The sequence below is a fragment of the Rhipicephalus microplus genome, chromosome 7 (assembly GCF_043290135.1).
Source record: "Rhipicephalus microplus isolate Deutch F79 chromosome 7, USDA_Rmic, whole genome shotgun sequence".
NCBI classification, from domain to species: Eukaryota; Metazoa; Arthropoda; class Arachnida; order Ixodida; family Ixodidae; genus Rhipicephalus; species Rhipicephalus microplus.
In genome coordinates this window covers 11,156,931-11,175,580 of record NC_134706.1, presented here as the reverse complement: position 1 = coordinate 11,175,580, position 18,650 = coordinate 11,156,931, and the positions used below count along the sequence as shown (strand labels likewise).

General features: G+C 47.5%; 1 protein-coding gene across 8 annotated transcripts in view; it reads right to left on the bottom strand.

Moving 5' to 3' along the window:
• CSN1b (COP9 signalosome subunit 1b) overlaps positions 1–18,650 on the bottom strand; it is a 67,746-nt gene that overhangs the window by 22,404 nt on the left and 26,692 nt on the right. The window contains exon 14 of one of the 8 annotated variants that reach the window (XM_037431199.2): positions 2,123–4,548. The exons of 4 other annotated variants lie outside the window; for them this stretch is intronic. In XM_037431199.2, coding sequence (XP_037287096.2) covers positions 4,474–4,548 — 75 coding nt within the window. In that variant the 3' untranslated portion in view covers positions 2,123–4,473. Of the gene's footprint in view, positions 1–2,122; positions 4,638–5,091; positions 7,956–18,650 lie in introns of those variants that run through there. 3 more of the 8 variants (XM_037431201.2, XM_037431202.2, XM_037431198.2) reach the window with 3 other exon arrangements.

Genomic DNA, 18,650 nt, shown 5'->3' with positions numbered 1-18,650 from the left:
ACGTGAATGTACCGATTGACGGGTGATTCTTTGCTTTTTTATTTCAGTCTTAAATGGTCATTATTGAAGAGAGAAACGATTTTTCTCATATCAGTTGATATTTCAGAATTCCAAAGTCGCAGCGAGACGACGCTTGGAAATAAGCGAGAAAACACGCTCAAAGAAAAAGCGGGCAGCCTTGGAATTGCCGCATCAAACGTTGGGACGTCCGCCTTTGAAGACCTGTACAAGGTCCTATGTAGTTCCTGATCAGCGAAAAATGGAGTGAGTGCGATGTCTCCTGAGCGGGCGACACACCAAGTTTCAGGAAATTTCACGAACTCTTTCCTTACCACGCAAATATGGTTATTGTTCATACGTCTCAGGAAGAGAGTTCTTGCCAGTTTGAAAAGTACACCAGCGCGCATTGCGACATACCAAATTTTGCACAAGGAAATGCTCTTTCTAAATATATATATATATATATATATATATATATATATATATATATATATATATATATATATATATATATATATATGTTTCAGAGCGACGAAAATATTTTAAAATGAATAATAATGTAAAATGTGTGTAATTTTTGGTGGCCAGCTAATAAACAGTCCCATAAAGAACGCTATATATGAAAAAATATCCAGAATAGAAAGAATTCAGAATACACAATTTGATATGTTGTAGAAAATTTTCTATATTTCACATAGACAAAAGCCATAGAAACCGAGGTGCTGCTTCATTACTCGTGCCATGCGGTGACGCATTGCTTAGTTTTTTGCGAGACACCTGAACTCATACCCTTTTTTAAGTAGAATTTCGTTCTTTTGCTGCAAGACAATACAGGTCTTCGAATATAGGTGGATACCCGTAATGTGAATAATTCCTGTATAAATCATATGTCCAATGAACTTCTCGATTTCGTATAGCGCCACCTTTTTCCATATCAACCCCCTTCTGCAGAGACACTTATTCTCGCGACGCTTAATCAATCAATCAATCGAATCTTTATTTCCAACATTTTTTTTTACAATTTGTTGAGGGTCCTTCATGAGAAAAGCTGTTACAAACAGCTCCAGAAAGCCGTAATACCCTTTATGGCAGCACTAATCACAGCGTACAACAAAATAAAGAAAATAAGTGTACATGAGTTGCATTAATAAAAGCACATTTATAAAAACATATAAAAATTAGTTTGTGTACAACAGTAGTCATTTGACTGTGATGATTAAAACTAGAGGTAAATACCATAAATATAAATAGCAAAGAAGTCAATAAAATAAAAGATAAAGAGTGATACTTTCAGCAATGCGGCCCTGGATCTGATATAAATAAACGAAGCAAAACCAAAACTGTTGGAAACTGGTTTAGAAGGCCCCTCCTACTTTCCGAAATATTTTTTTGTTGATAAATTTTCCTCGGCTCCTGGCAACAGCTCTCTATTAAATAGCTCGCATAAATTTCCGGCAATTATTACTGATGAGCACTGTCAGATCAGCAGACACCTTAATTTGACATTCGACTTGCAAAGGTTGTTTTCGTTACAGAACCTTGATGTTACTGCAGCGCAATCACGAGAGGTGCGCACTTGTCGCCAGCCTAGTGCACTTTTCCAGAAACTCGCACACATTGGTTCGCGCAAAGGTGTGTCGCAAACGACCATGTAACAGAAGCAGCCAAATTCTAATCGATTATGAATGTTGAGTGGCTGGACTAACTACTATAAGGTGCTGGATGCACGATAAACAAATTCAACGAGCCCACATTGACGACCCGAAGCGTCAATCACCGGTGATCAATTTGCATAGGCGTGGTAATCGAAGAGTTAAGCAACAGCCGGCAAAATACGAAAAGTACACTTTGAAATCCGCTACGACACGTTTGGTTTTAAAAGGGAAACGTCAGCGAAATGTCGTCAATTCCAAGTGACTAAGGCGTTTTTAAGCGCACATGACGAACAAGTCTCGATCAAATACTACTAAAACCAGTTACCCTTGCAGCACCAACAGCGTGCATTTCATAAATACTCTTTCCGTGCTTACTTTTGCACGTACCTGCTGACTGTGTCAACAATCCAGTGGTGTTCTCAAAACACGAGGGCAACGCGAGAAAACAAAAATGCAGCAACACGCAATCCCAATGTAGAAGAAAACTTTTATTCAGAACATTTGCTAACCTCTCACACATCAGTTCCATTCAGAGTGACACAACGTATAGCCACTGAGAAAGCATACATCGATACGACTGTTAGCAACAAAAAACTTGTCTAGAAGCACAACAACTAAAAACGCACAAAAAATACCAGTGGTAGCAATCATAAGTGACATATTAGCCGCATTAAGCAATAAACTACATGAACATAATGACTCAGGTGTTCCCCGATTGATATGTGGGGTTTAACGTCCCAAAACCACCATATGATTATGAGAGACGCCGTAGTGGAGGGCTCCGGAAATTTCGACCCCCTGGGGGTTCTTTAACGTGCACCCAAATCTGAGCACACGGGCCTACAACATTTCCGCCTCCATCGGAAATGCAGCCGCCGCAGCCGGGATTCGATCCAGCGACCTGCGGGTCAGCAGCCGAGTACCTTAGCCACTCGACCACCGCGGCGGGGCTCAGGTGTTCCCTGCCCACTAAAGAACTTAGTTGTCACCCCAGTCTACTGCACTTTGATGCGAAGGCATTGTGTGCCCCACAAAGCGAAAGCTGTCACCTTACCAGAGAGTGTCGGCGTAGCCAAGTGGTGGCAAAGCTCATGTGATCAACTGACGACCTCGTCTCTTTATGTGATGACAAAATTGTGACGTGACAACTCGTCACGCAATACCGAAGTTAATTTCGTCACATCCAGGCACGCTGAGCATTCTCATTGAAGGCATGTATAAGACGTAGGTGCCTCTGTCATGCCATCTGAACACTTTTTTGTGTGTGTGGGATGCAGTGTTACGAAATGAACAATGGGTACAACACAAAGAGGCTACAGGTGCTTTTCCGAAATTTTTACCTGCATCCATAGCAATGTTCACAACTGAAAAAGCCATAATGTTCAAAGCCAATTAGTTTTTGCTTCTACATAAAAGCACTTATATTCGGCGAGCTTTTGAGACACACTGAAAAGCACCTTGAAGAACATCCAAGAACCTCATAATACTACTGTATTTAAACACTCCAACTTTATGTGAACAACCCCTCCCCCTATCCCAATAAACACACACTAAGCATGCCATGGAAAGGATGAGGAGTCTTTCAAACATGCTCCTGCGTATGAAGAAACAAGCACGTGAAAATGCAACTCTCAAAGAAAAGAAATTAGTTGGCAAAGATGTGGGAACACAATCTTCTTCGTGCCATCACGTTAAGTCTAATGTAAAGTTAAACCAAGAAGAAAGACATATAGATCCAAGCAAACACATAGATTACTGTGCTGCAAAATATTTTTTTAGCTCATCCAGAATATCTTGGGCAATTAAATACTGGGTCTACACGTGCCAAAAATCAGATGATCACAACTCCCCATCAGGAAGATAAAGTTTGACTGTACTTAAAGTGGATCTAAATCTAAGCGATAGGGTGCTTTTGCATTTTGCTACGCTGATGTACAGCTCCTGCAGTGGAGAGACGAATCTGTACCCTCATGCTTGGCAGTGCAGTAACATAGTGGCTAAGCTACCAGAGCAAGCTAACATTTGGACATTCTACCTTTAAAGCTTCAGCAGCTTCGGCTAGTTGGTACAGTCCAATGCAGTTACATTGAGTAAAAAAAGCTAACAAAGAAAACTGGACAAGTATGCGTGCAAACTTTGAAATGTTTATTTCCGCAAAACCACATCAATGGTATCCACACAAAACAGTAATGACAGAAAAGGAATACGTGGTATATGTATATGCACATACATGTGATATAAATACACATACATGTGATATACAAATAGACACATATGTACATACCATTTCGGAATATTAAACAAATGTTGGAACGAAAAGAATGAGGGCTTCGAAGCGGGGACTTGAAATACACACAGGGCAGGTGCGATCCCAACGCAGACAAATGTTAGTTAATATAGACAAAAACAGAGTTGACAATTTGCACACATCAGTGTCCCATTCACTTTCCTAGTATGTGCCTCTCACTTGGCACAATTGCAGTAGAATTCTACGCCAAAATCCCACACCATATCTATGACAGGAAAAGCACCAAGACTCTCCCAAATATGATGCCGTCAAATTTTTATTAGCACGCGAAAATTCTACCCGCAATTAAAAAAAGAACTACGAGGCTTGGGCAAAGAAAAAGGTAGAACACCACAATCTTCCTCCGGTCGACGTGTTAAACCTACAAAGAGAAGAAAAAACGAACGTGCGTGCAAACACACAAGACGGCAAACGAAGTGGCACTGAGAAGAGGAGATAGAGAGAGACAGGAAACAACAGCGTCGCACACACACAGTCAGCGGCCGGTGCTCAGGCTCGTGAATTCCCCGGCTAGTTGCGAGGGGTGGCGCAGTTGCACGACACCATGGAGATGTCTGCGCCCTGCGAGCCTTCTCGGGGCAAGCTCTGCGCAAAACCCGGCGCGACACCTCGGTTCAGACAACGGAGGACTTTGCTCATCGCATGTGCTGCGGGGTAGTATGAGAGCCAGCAAGCTGCGTCACCGAAAAACCACCGCGTCACACAAAACTCGGAGGGAAAGTTAACTTCTCTGCGTTTCGGGCACAACAACAAAGACATACACAAGAAATCAGCGGGGGGGGGGGGGGGGGGGGCGCTTTGTAATCTTTCGATTATATCTCATCTTTCTTAGGTTGTTTATCCACCCTGTCATCTGGTATGCCTTCCACGGAACCTCAAGTAAAACAAAAATTACAAGAAGAACACATATACAACAAAGTGGGAAACGTACAGTGCAAACATGAAAGTTAAAATCGGGAAGTCATGTTCAATAATGAAAGTCATGCGACAAACATATCTCTACATCAGAAGCACTTACTGATAACTTGAATTCTTTAGAAGAAAAGATGCTTGGGCAGGTTCGTAAAGATCTGCAACCGTACTTAGAAGTGCAAAAAACAGAACATACACAAGAAAAAGGACTAGACAGGTCAAGTTTGAGTTTATTCCGTGTTTTTTTTTACACTTCTAAGTACCATAATGAATTTAAAACTAAAAGACGCCCTTCGACGAAACCCTGGAGCCTTTTCGTGCCTTTGCCAGAATGAGGTTTATGACCATTGCCATGGCATTGTGAGAATGCACGTCAATACAAACGTTGGCATATTCCCTCAATACATCCAGCAGGGAGGCCGTTTGTTGGTGATTTATTTGATGGAACTTAACACCAGAAAACATGGAACGCTGGAAAACATATAAACGAGCAACGCATACAGTAGGATCTCATTGATACATTCCTGTTTTGTTTGATTTGCCCGTACCAATGTTCCTGGTGTCATTATCAAGCGAAACTACATGATGTTTCCGCAAATTAGGATTGCGCGAGTTGCTCTGCAATTTTTTTCAAAAACGCATAAAAGGGGCTTTACTGTGCGGGGCACTGATTGACTGATTGATTAGTCACCACACTATAAGAAAGGAAAAGTTGAAGATATGAAAGCGGACAGCACACTTTATGCTGTGTACGAGATGAAGTAAACTAAATTTTTGCATTAGAGGACAATGTACACACATAGAATTTCGACAATTTACGAGTGTTATGGTGTTAACACAGAGGCTCCACATAATACAGACTTGGCGAGTAGTTTTGCATCTTTTTCCAACCGTGCAGCGGAGGAGACAAAAGATAGATAATTCAGGACTCGCATGTTGCTTAGGCTGCTTGAACACACAGAAACAAACCAAAATTTATTTTAGCTTCGATTTTTCCAAGCACTGCACTAACTTGATGCATAATGAACATCTAATTCCAAATTTGAAGTGAGCAGTACTACAGTCTCTATCAGTGACACATTTTGTTGAGGTTTATGGGAGGAGCCTACTCTAAATATAGCAGGTACAACCACAGTCGACGTCCCATTTCTCGGACACCCGAAATTCCAGACATGTTTGATTTCCTGGACACATCTATGGCACTGTCAAGTTCTCCGTAGAGTCAATGTACTTTTTAAATAAAGTCCGAAATTTCGGACACTTATAGCTTTCGCCATCCGCTTTTTCGTACTTTTCACTGCTGATTGCAGATTCGAAGCCACTATCAATGCTGCCGTTTTGGTTGTTTTCGAATTCTCAAACCCATTTCGCCACGGCTGCCATACCCTCAAAACTGCAAATGCCCCAATCCGGTGCGTGCAATCCATTGCCCGCCGTAGCATAGTCAAATTCGTGGCCACAGCAGCATGGTGCTGTGCTGCCTGTGTTCCGACAGTTAAAAAAGCTACGCTGTTGACCTTTGGTCTGCTGTTGGCATGCTTGCAGACTCGTGGAAGACGGTTACACAACAGACCCCACGGAACTTTCTTTGCTACGCCAACTTCATACTGGATGCCAAGGCAGCAGTCTTGCCCGGAGTAGACAGCGAGTGCAACGAACTTCTACTAGCGAACTTGCCTTCGATGATCTGCACGCTGCCGGTGTTTTGATTCCAGCCAGGAAACCTTTGAGCATTTCAGGACTTCTTGGACACTGACAAAGACCTCGAGCTGTGTGCGGAATTGACCGGTGACGAAATCATTCGTCAAGTTATGGAGGATTCCGACGACTCTTACACTGAGAACGAAGAGGAAGCACCTACACAGAACACGAGCTCAGGGTTGACGCGACCACTGACACATTCATCGGTGTACAGCGACAGCATGACGCTAGCTGAAATTATGGCAGACATCATCACGGCCAAGTAGAACTTTATGCAAATGAAAATAAGCGACTTTTTTTTTTTTGCCCGTAAGTGTTTACAAACGCTGTAGTGCCAGCCACATTGGATCTTTTTTCTTTTCTTTTACTATATATTAATATATACAGCTCTTTTCAGAGCCTAAACGATACATTCATTCAACTGCAATGAGAGTCCTGTACTCCTGCCGAGACCCTCTCCGTCAGTAAAAAACACCTATTAAAAAAGCGTTCTTGCTTGCATTCGCATTTCCGGACTGCCTCATTTTTTTTAATGTTTTTGCGATTCCTTGAGGGTCTGGGAAATCTGACGTCGACTGTATTGCATTCGTCTACAGCATATTATTTTTAGGTAACATGCTACCTTAAATAATCTCCACTCTCTTCGATTCCTTAAGTCTTAAAGTATATTACTCGTTTGTCTTCATTGTTCCCTTTCGTGTGAGCTCATGCTTTTGCAAGTTAAAAAAAGAACATGGAGACAACATCAAATGTTCATGAAAATATCACATCACATTGTGTACCCTAACTGCTTTCTTTTTGTAAACATGCACAGCTAACAAGCAGAGGTATACATGCCCAACTGCTTCTTTCTTATTTCTTCAAATTATTTGTCCAAAGTATGTTTTTCTAAAGTGTCAAAACGCTGTGTTGTCTTGAATGTGCTTTCTCTTGTTCATGTCCTTTGTCTGCGCTACCATTTATTATCATGCTACCATACCAACAAACCCGAATTGCCACCCTCATCGATTGCAATAAGTGGTGGCACCAAATGTTTAGCACGTAGAGATGGCTGCTAGTGTAAGGTCTCAGAGAAACAAAAAGTGCCCTAGCAAGTTTCCTAGACTTTCTTCACACTGCTCATCTCATCCCATCGCTGCACCATCATCATGCCCGAAGCCATGGTGGATGGAGAAACGATCACTGAAGAGGAAGCCAGGCCTGGCTGGATCGATGCAATCCGTCGTCGACCAAAGTCTTTAACTACAACCACCGGCAAGCCAGCCGGCGCCCGCATTGGCGCCCTGCAGACCAGAGCTGTGACGAGGGTTGCAGCCGCCAGCCGACTCCCCCCGCTCCCAACGGACCATCACCACGTCATCGTCCGCCCCGGAGGTGGCCTGGATGTACGTAGGTGCAACAAGCTTGAGTTCTTGCAAGCTCTACTACTCGCTGCACGACTCCCGCCAACGGCGGCAGAGGAATATATCGTTTGCACTAACGACACACAGAATATCTTTGTGATCAGCACGCCGAACCTACAAACGGCCCAAGCGTACGCCAAAGTACGAGAAATTGTTCTCATGGAGCGAGCACATCCAGAATCCGCTTAAGTAGCGGCGTCTCGCACCACCAGCTGAGGCGTAGTCCGAGGGGTCACCGCTGACCTTCCAGACTCAGAGCTACAACGCCTGTTCGTCTCATCACACAACACCATGTTAATGAGGGTACGATGAATCAAGAATATAACCACCATCATCCTTCTCTTCGATGGACTTAAAGTGCCCAACTATGTGCGCTATGGCATGCTCCTGCTGCGTTGCACACTCTACAAGCAACAGATCAACACCTGCCGCAACTGCGGCCGCGTCGGACATCGACAAGACGTCTCTGCCCTAACCCATCTGAGAAAGTTTGAACACTACGGTATCAAACCCACCGTACTTGACCATGAGTGTGTGACACCCAAGTGCGCGTTGTGCGGCCAGGGCCCCATTACGGGCGACTGCACATGCCCAAATCGCTATCAAGTCCCCTACGTCGGTCAACGTCGACGACGCCGCAGACACCGGCGAAACAAGAACCAACAGACCCAAGGAGGCTCGGCCACGCAACAGCTGACGCCCAAGCAACCATCCCCGACTCCACCGACTAAGCACCTGCCTACCACCACCAAGAACCAGACAGCAACGCCTACTTGGGCCGATCGAATCACCGGTAAAGGTGAGACTCGCGTTACGCGCGGTCGGGTAACTTGCTACAGCATGAAACCGATGAAATTCGAGAGCTCAAAAGAGAGCTAGCCTTGCTGCGCAAAGAAAACGAAGAATTTAAAGCACTCATTAAAAACACGCAGCAGCCGAGTGAACGCGCTGTCGAGACGCTGACGCCCGCCGCTCCGACCGTTGAAGCCGCTTCCACTAACTCGTCGAACGCTAATCGTGCTGCTAAGCGTCACACAGCCGAGGACCCCCTGGACGAGCCCGTTACTATGTCTAATTTCATGGAGGCACTTGCCCGCCTTCGCGCAGACATTGCAGCAGACCGCGTTGCCGATATGACCCCACACACCCTCCAGCTCACCGAACTTCACGCACGGTTACAAATACTAGAAGAACAGCCTGCGGCAGTTCGTGCGACAACCCCTATGCAGTAATCATTGCTAACACAAGCAATTTTGTAATTTGACAGTGGAACTGCTTTAGCTTTCCCAAGCGGAGGGCAGCCTTGCAACAATTCATTCAATCTGGTGCCAATCGGCCTGCCATAATTCTATTACAAAAAACGCTAACCACCGAGCCTGTTTTGCGTACCTATCACACCGAAGCGGACCATCGAGGGATAGAGACGCTCATCTCCAAAAACTATGCATATGTTCGCCATTGAAGTCCGCCCCGATCTTAAAGACGAACACATTATGATAGAGTTAATTCCAAACTCAATGCTTAAACAGTCAGTCTTTATTCTCGACATATATAGTACACCCAAAAACAAACAAACTACATTTCAGGGCCTTTTTCAGCAAGCGAGCAAAATTCCAGGAGACCATATGTTGATAATCGCGGAAGACTTCAGTGCCACGCATCCCGACTTTGCGTACCCCGGCTCTCCCCGTAAGAGCAATGCTCTGGTAGCGCAAATGCGCACACGCAGACTCACGCTCTTACCCGATCCCACTTCCGCTACACGGGCAGGTAACTCGGTTACGCGTGATAGCACCCCGGACCTCACTATGGTTAGGCACGTGGGACAATCCACGTAGGCTAACCTGAGTGAGAATCTGGGAAGTGACCATTATATTATACAGACGATCGTAAACGTATCTACGAACAAACTGCAGCAGTTTTGCATAACAGACTGGGATCGCTTTCGAGAGCTTGAGAAACGCGACGACACTCAGTACGAAACCCTATCAGAACTCCTTGCACAAATCAAAGAGGACGTTGCAAATTCGACTAAAGACATTGAAACCGAACTGGAGGTCGAGCGCATGAATAACAGGCTAGCTCACCTAGTCAAAGCCAAGAAATCACTACACACATATGGCGCAAGCAAAAGCTCAATCACAACCTTCATAAAAAGATAGCTGACCTTAATCGTCAAATCGAGGAACATTGCCATAACCTAGAGGGTCAGCAATGGGACAAAGTGTGTAACTCGGTCAATGGTCAAATGCGAAATGGGGCCAAACGGAACCTGTTGAAACACCTACTAGGTGACAAACCGTCGAAAGCGTCTCAACAATTCACAATAGACAGACTAATACCCAAACTCAAAGTCTCGGGTAAGACCGACACTGAAATCACCGACGAGCTAGCTACGTGTTACCTATGTACCGAACCCAGCTCCCCATCCGGTTACCCACCTGCCCCGGATGATACGGAGGAGAATCCGTTCGCATTCCCCTTCACTAGCACGGAGGTGGAGGTTCGGGCTGTCATTTCCAAACTCAACTGCTGCTCAGCCCCAAACCCGGATGGTATAAAGAATAAGCTTCTCAAAAATTTTGCCGAGGAGGACATAACAGTTCTCACCGAGCATATTAACGATTGTGGGAGACTGATAGATAACATTCCGCCTGAATGGCGCGAGGCAACCATCATACTTATCCCTAAGCCGGGTGTCACAAAACGAGCGCTCAAAAAAGTGCGCGCCGCCAAATTCTCGCGACAAAGCGCCAGAGAGACGCCTCGAGGTCAACAATAAAAAAAAAAAACAAGAATCGAAAGACTCCCCGGGCGCGCGTCTCTCTCCCTTTGGAAGCGTAGGTTCGCTGACGAACCTCCTCACATTGGCGGCTGAGCAAGCCCTGGAAGGTTCTCGATGGAAAAGGGCGTGGTCATGCAGGGTTGCGTCATCTGTCGCGGACGGCCCTCGAACCGTCTCGCGCTTTCCCCAGCCTTTGCTGCGTATCGCGCCGATGAAACGATGAGAATTTTCTAGAATCTAGCGCAGAAGGTATTTAACCGAGCAGCAGAGATGGGAGATCAGGAGAAGAAGGAATTTCGTGCCAGAGTGCGTAGGGTGTTTCCGCCGTGTCTGTCGGCGAAGGTTTTGTCCTTGGTGAAAAAGCAGGAGAAGAAGAAAGTATGCGTCGGAGTGCATAGGGTGTTCCGCTGTGTCGTTGGCGAAGGTTTTGTCCTCAGCGACAAAGCAGGAGAAGAAGGAGTTTCACGCCAGAGTGCGTAGGGTGTTCCGCCTTGTCGGCGAAGCCTTTTGTCCTCAGTGACAAAGGAGGAGAAGAAGAGGATTTCCACCTCAGGGGTAAAGACTCGTGCTACAGACAGGAGGGTGTGTTTACCGCCAGCAAGCGAAGACGCGTGGCAACAGCTGCGTGTGGGAAGCCGACGTGTTACCGGCGAAGAAGTTTGGTGCTTGGAGAGCGGCCAATTGAAGACGCGAGGGTTCCTGGAAGAGAAACTTCAGGGGCAGCGGAACGACAACAGCGCTGAACTTTGAGTGAGTGATTCTCGGAAGAGTATCATTCAGACTTTTGTTCCAAGGACCTTGGACTGAATAAGTTTTCAAACTTTTTAGTCTTTATGTGTCTTGGTTGTTCGATGCATGCGACTGCATTGTAGTGCGTATTGTTGTATGTACCCATTGTTTCGAGTGTGGCTGATTATACTGCGTAGTATGTTGTTTGATTGGTGACATATCGTATTCATCTATTGTCGAGTGTGCATATTTTTGTATCGATTTGATCTGCCATAATTGAGAATATTGTGAGCGCGACAAGCGAATGACTCTTTATTCTCTTTGATATAATCATCACCTGTACATCTTCTTCATCTGTAAATATCATCACCAGCGTGATTTAGCTCGAGCCTGGCTGAATAAACCGGTTCCTTACAAGTGGTGGACGATTCTCTTCGTTCCCTCAAGTCCACTTGCTCGTTCTCGCTGGAGGTCCGCTCGGGTCGTCGCAAAGAGCTCCCTGCCATGGCGGCCCAAGAAAAACATGGCCCATCCAATGTCGCCGTCCTACTGCAGCCACCGCCACCCGCTCCTCCCAACAACATTCGCCTGCGTGATCCACCTGTGTTTTCCGGTCTCCGAGGCGATGATGTCGAAGACTGGATCAAGAACTACGACCTCGTCAGCGATTTGAACAGGTGGGACAATCCACAGAAGTTGCGCAGCATCCCATTTTACTTGTCCGATGTTGCGAAAACTTGGTTCTGGAACCACCACCCGGATCTTCCCTACTGGGAGACTTTCGAGCAGCAAATTCGTCAGATATTTGGTGCCCCTGCAGTTCGCACTGACGCAGCAAAGAAGAAGCTCGCTGAACGCACGCAGCTGCTGGGTGAATCTTACACCTCTTATATTGAGAATGTCCTTGCACTGTGCAAGCGCGTTAACACCGGCATGTCTCATAACGACCAAATACGCCACATTATTAAAGGCATTAACACCGTCGCCTTTAACGCCCTCGCCACGCAAAATCCTGCCACCACCCAGCACGTGATAACCATCTGTCAGCGACTTGACGAGCTTCAGTCTCTTCGCCTTTCCTGCGATGCCACTGACATTCGTTTGCCTGCACCCCTCGACTTGCATGCGCTTATTCGCGACATCGTTCGTGAAGAGCTTCACGGGTGCTGCTCATCCTGTGCTGCGGAAGTTACTTTCCCTTCTGAAAAAGATAGCTTGCGAGACCTGATTAAACAAGAGATCGCCTCCGCATCGCGTCCCACGTGTTCCAACGGTCCCTGCGTGCGCCAGTCGCGCACGTACGCCGAAGTTGCCGCGCTCTCCGCCGCACCCACCGTTTCTGTGCCTACAACAGCAGACCATACGCCTGTGGCTTCGTTATCACGGCCAGTGCGTGCACCACCTTACTACGCATCTCAGCGCCCACCTCGACGAATATGTTACTACTGCGGCTATCGAGGACATATCGCTCGGTTTTGTCGAAGGCGCCAACAAGACGAGCAACGCGGCTACGCTACTGAAGAACATCGAAGCTTTTGTCCGACCATGAACTACCTACGACCACCCTCCCGATTGTCCTATTACCGTTCACCGTCTCCTACCTACCATACGGACATGCCTGGGAATTCCCGTACGTCTCGCCGCAGGTCGCCTTCGCCAGGTCGCCGTTCAGTGTCGCCTCTGCGGCCCGCCTCCCATTCCACGAACGTCCACGCGGAAAACTCCCTAATGCAGTTTTAGGAGGGGAAACTGCATCCACCGGACAGCTAACGATTCCTCCAGAGCGGCCATCAAATTTGATAGTAGTGTTTGTAGAAGGTGTACGCGTTGAGGCTCTTGTAGACACTGGCGCTGCCGTTTCGATTATTCGTGCTGATTTTTGTTCCCGCCTTCGAAAAGTCACCATGCCTTATGGCAGCCCACCTCTACGTGCGGCGACCAACGCTCTCATTCGTCCACTTGCACAGTGTACCGTTCGTGTCTGCATAGAAGGCACTCGTCATCACATTGTTTTCGCGGTATTTCGTGAGTGCACCCACGCTCTCATTCTGGGGTGGGATTTCTTGTCTTCTGCGTCAGCTTTCATATCATGTCATCAGCGCCTCCTGCATCTAAATGCCACCGACTATTCTCCGCTTCAACGTGATGGACGCATCCGCCTTATCACGTCAGATTATGTACTTCGGCCATACATCGAAGAAATTATAAGTGTTAATTGCACCAACATTGTGGATGGTGACGTACTAATTCTCCCTTACGGCCATACCTTACGTAGGGGCATTGTGATCACACCAGGGCTTATTCGCTTCTGCGATGGGTCAACGTACCTAACCGCCATAAATCAAACGCCCGAGTGTGTACTGCTCTCCTGTGGCTCAACAGTATCTTGCGCGGTCGACAGTGAGCCCGTTGCGATTGTTACTCTTCCGAACAAGAACTACAACGATGTCCCAAAGTCACAATCATTGCCATTCAATGCCTCTGCCACACCTGTGTTGCCAACAATAAGGACTGACTGAACACCTGATCAAACTGAAGATTTGCTCGCCCTGTTAAATAGACACCGTCCTCTATTTGACGTGAACTCGCCCGCCCTCAGCATGACTACCAGCGCTACTCACAGCATCCAGACTGACGGCTCTCGTATTGTACATCGGCGTCCATATCGCGTGTCTCAGGCAGAACGCAAGATCATCGAGGAAAACGTCTCAGACATGCTACGACGCAACATCATACGTCCTTCCTCGAGTCCCTGGTCATCCCCAGTTGTTCTCGTTCAAAAGAAAGATGGGACAGCGCGTTTCTGCGTCGATTATGGTGCGCTAAACAAAATAACGCACAAGGATATTAATCCCCTCCCTCGGATCGACGATGCACAGGATTCATTACAGGGCGCAGAGTATTTTTCTAGCCTCGACCTTAGGTCAGGCTACTGGCAGATACCAATCTCAGAGTCTGATAAAGAGAAGACCGCCTTTTCAACGCCAGATGGGTTGTACGAGTTTAATGTGATGCCTTTTGGACTCTGTAATGCGCCTGCCACCTTCGAACGCATGATAGACGGCGTATTGCGTGGTTTGAAATGGAAAACATGTCTGTGCTATCTTGATGACATAGCAGTGTTTTCATCCACGTTTTCGCAGCATCTACAACGTCTTGACGAAGTCCTCACATAACTTGCAAAAGCCGGTCTACAGCTTAACACCAAGAAATGTACCTTTGCTAGCAAGACAATCAAGGTTCTTGGCCACCTTGTCAGCAAAGAAGGAATTCGGCCTGTCCCCGAGAAGCTTGCCGCCGTCGTCGATTTTCCTCGTCCACTATGTCAAAAGGACCTGCGCAGCTTTCTTGGGTTATCTTTGTACTTCCGGCGCTTCATACGTGGCTTTGCGGAACTAGCGTCCCCGCTCCATCAACTCTTCGCAAGAAACGTCCCCTTCATTTGGTCCGAAGACTGCGAAAGCGCTTTCACGGCATTGAAGCAAGCCCTCACGTCAGATCCAGTACTGTGCCACTTCGATTCCACCGCACTCACCATCCTTCACACCGACGCAAGTAGTCATGGTCTTGGTGCGGTACTCTTGCAGCGTGACAAAAACTCACGCGAACGCGTCGTTGCTTACGCAAGTCGTGCTCTTACCACGCCAGAAAAGAACTACACTATCACCGAGCAGGAGTGCCTTGCTGTTGTTTGGGCAGTGCAAAGATTCCGACCATATCTTCACGGCCGTCATTTTACCATCCTGACCGACCATAACGCCCTATGCTGGCTTTCATCGCTGAAAAACTTATCGAGTCGCCTCGGTCGCTGGGCACTTCTCTTGCAGGAGTATGATTTCGATGTCGCCTACAAATCTGGGAAGAAGCATCAAATTGCTGATGCTCGATCGCGCTGTCCTTTGCCCAGCAGAAGCCACTCATCATTGATGCTCCAAAACGACAGCACCTCTCCAATCGCAGCGCTAAGTTCATCACCTGCCACCCTATCCGTCCTTGTTTAACAACAATGTGTCGACCCGTACTGCCGCACCATTGTTGACCGCTTGACCGGCTCTACTACTCCTCCAAACGCCAGACTCCGTCGACAACTTAAACAATTTAAGCTTGTCGGTGATGCTTTATGTCGCTACATTTACCACATCGATGGCAACAAGTGGGTACCCGTCATCCAACGTTCTCTGAAACGTGAAGTTCTGAAAGCCTTTCATGATGATCCAACCGCCGCTCATCTAGGCTATCACAAGACTTACGACAAAATACGAAGTCGTCGTTTTTGGCCTGGCCTCTCTTCGGTCGTCGCTAAGTACGTCGCCTCCTGTGTCCATTGCCAGCGAAGAAAACGGCCGACAACTGCTCCGGCTGGCTTAATGAAACCTCTTCCTTGTCCCGCCTCGCCTTTTGAAGTCGTTGGAATCGACTTGTATGGCCCTCTTCCTACATCATCCAATGGGAATCGCTGGATTGTCCCGGCCGTCGACCACCTTACCCGCTACGCAGAAACAGCTTCTATACCATCTGGGACTGCCATTGAGATCGCCGATTTCTTTCTTCGCCACATCTTTTTGCGTCATGGAGCTCCACGCATTCTCCTGAGTGATCGTGGCAAAGTCTTTCTCTCTTCCATTGTCGAGCAAGTTTTGCGTGCCTCGAACACTGTTCACAAGACCACTTCTAGCTACCACCCGCAGACCAACGGATTGACTGAACGGTTTCATCGGACCCTATCGGACATGATCGCCATGTACAGTCACCACAACCACACGAACTGGGATGCAATTCTACCCTTTGTGACATTCGCCTATAATACGGCTGCTCAACGCACTACCGGCTTTTCTCCATTTTTTCTCGTCCATGGTCGCTTGCCGAGTTTTGCTCTGGATGTCTCTTTCCTTTCGGCGCCTGCACCCTCGACGGCTCCTTTCTCTGAAGAATTTCTATCTCGTCTCGCACACTGCCGTAATCAGGCCCGTGTTAACACCGGCCTCTCTCAAGACACTCGAAAATCTCGCTACGACTCGTCTCGCCGTGTTGTGAGTTTTTCCCCAGGTGACGAAGTTCTTCTATGGACACCAATACGCATCCCCGGACTATGCGACAAATTCATAAGTCGCTTCATTGGGCCAGACACGGTGGTCGAACAGACATCTCCTGTCAATTACCGCGTTTCTCCTCTTAGCGCTAGTCCTGATCATCGTTGCCGAGGGACAGAGATAGTGCACGTATCTCGTTTAAAGCCTTATGCACGACGCATTTCATTATACTGTCAAGCGACGAGACGGCCGCTTTCACCGCGCGGGGGAATTAGTGTGAGCGCGAGAAGCGAATGACTCTTTATTCTCTTCGATATCATCATCACCTGTACATCTTCTTCATCTGTAAATATCATCACCAGTGTGGTTTAGCTCGAGCCTGGCTGAATAAACCGGTTCCTTACAATATAATTTTGTTCTGTTTATCAACTCTCGGCTCTGACTTGTTCTTTGGGCCACAGCCGGCGTCCGCTAGCGCACCGAATAGGACCACTTCTAAATTGTCCACGCTTTCGTGGTGCGGTTCGGGGGGCCGATACTTCAGCCCTTGGAATTAGCCCGGCGATCGCCTCCCTAATTAATGGGACCTGTGACACCGAGTAAACAGTTAGCGCTAGGCTCACTTCGTCCCATCTCGCTCACGTCCTGCATGGGTAAGGTGGCCGAACACGTAATACTCAAGCGAGTCACAAAGTTCGTTGAAGAGCGCCAGACTCTACCGATTAACCAAATTGGCTTTTGTCAGTACCTGTCCACGCAGGACGTAATGCTGATGCTCAACTACGAGCTCATGGATAAGATCACCAGAGACACTAGAGGCATTCGACTGCGTCAAGCACTCTCATATCCTCGACTCCATTTGCGAAGCAGGATTAGGTACGCGTTTCTACAACTATGTTAGCTCGTTCCTGTGCGACAGGACGGCTACAATCCAGCTCGGCTCGATGGGCTCGAAGAAATTCAACTTGGGACCGAGGGGCACACCCCAAGGGGCCATGATCTCTCCGTTCCTGTTCAACCTCTCCATGCGCGATCTGTCGCAACAACTCTCACAGATCGACGGCATCAGTCACACCTTCTACGCAGACAACATCACCGCCTGGTGTACAAGCGGCAGTGACGGCCATATCGAGGAGCGACTGCAAGATGCTGTAAACATGGTACAAATGTTCTTACGGCAGGTTGGTCTTTCGCTATCGGCAGAGAAATCAGAATTACTTCTATACCGCCCGAAATACAAGGTGCGCAGAGATGCATACGCGGGGATCAACGTACTGACAACGGACGGTACACCCATCCCCACAGTAAACCAAGTTCGCATACCAGGCATGGTCATTCAGGCCAACGGCCATAATGACGTCAGTATTTCTCATATTTCCATGAAGGCTGAAGCAATGGCTCAATTAATTAACAGAGTAGCTAACAGGCATGGCGGACTATGTGAGGAGAACCTCCGCAGACTGTTTCACGCTTTCCTCTTGAGCCACACCAACTATGTGGCTCCCGCCTACCTGTGGCAAAAAGGAGACATACGCCATCTAGATGTGATCATCCGCCGGTCCGTTAAACAGGTGCTCGAGTTACCGGGCAGTACCCGTATGGTCAAGCTCAATGAGCTAGGCATTCATAACACATTCAACGAAATTGTAGAAGCTCAAAAAGTATGTCAAATTGTAAGGCTGTCTTCCACTGCAGCTGGGCGACGGTTACTAGCCCACCTCGGGCTCAAATTTCCCGTATCCCAAGAATGTCTGCGGCAGCTCTCCGAAGACCTGCACGAAAAATTTACAGTATCCCCGATACCCTGTAACACGTATCCCATACATAACATTGGGAGACGTCAGCCACTGGCGCGAGCCCTACTCAGTACCGCAGCCGCTATGGAGGATAACGTGGCCTTCGTAGACGCAGCGCAGTACGGCTCTATGGAGCACTTTGTCTCGGTGGTTACAACACTCAAAGGCAAACACTTGTCGTCTATGACTTTATTAACTTCAAAAGCTGATCGCGTCGAGCAGGTCGCTGTGGCACTAGCTCTCGCTGCCACCTATCGCACCGCCATTTACATGGATTCGTACGCAGCCACGCGGGCCTACATGACGGGCTCAGTTTGTCGGCAAGCCGCGC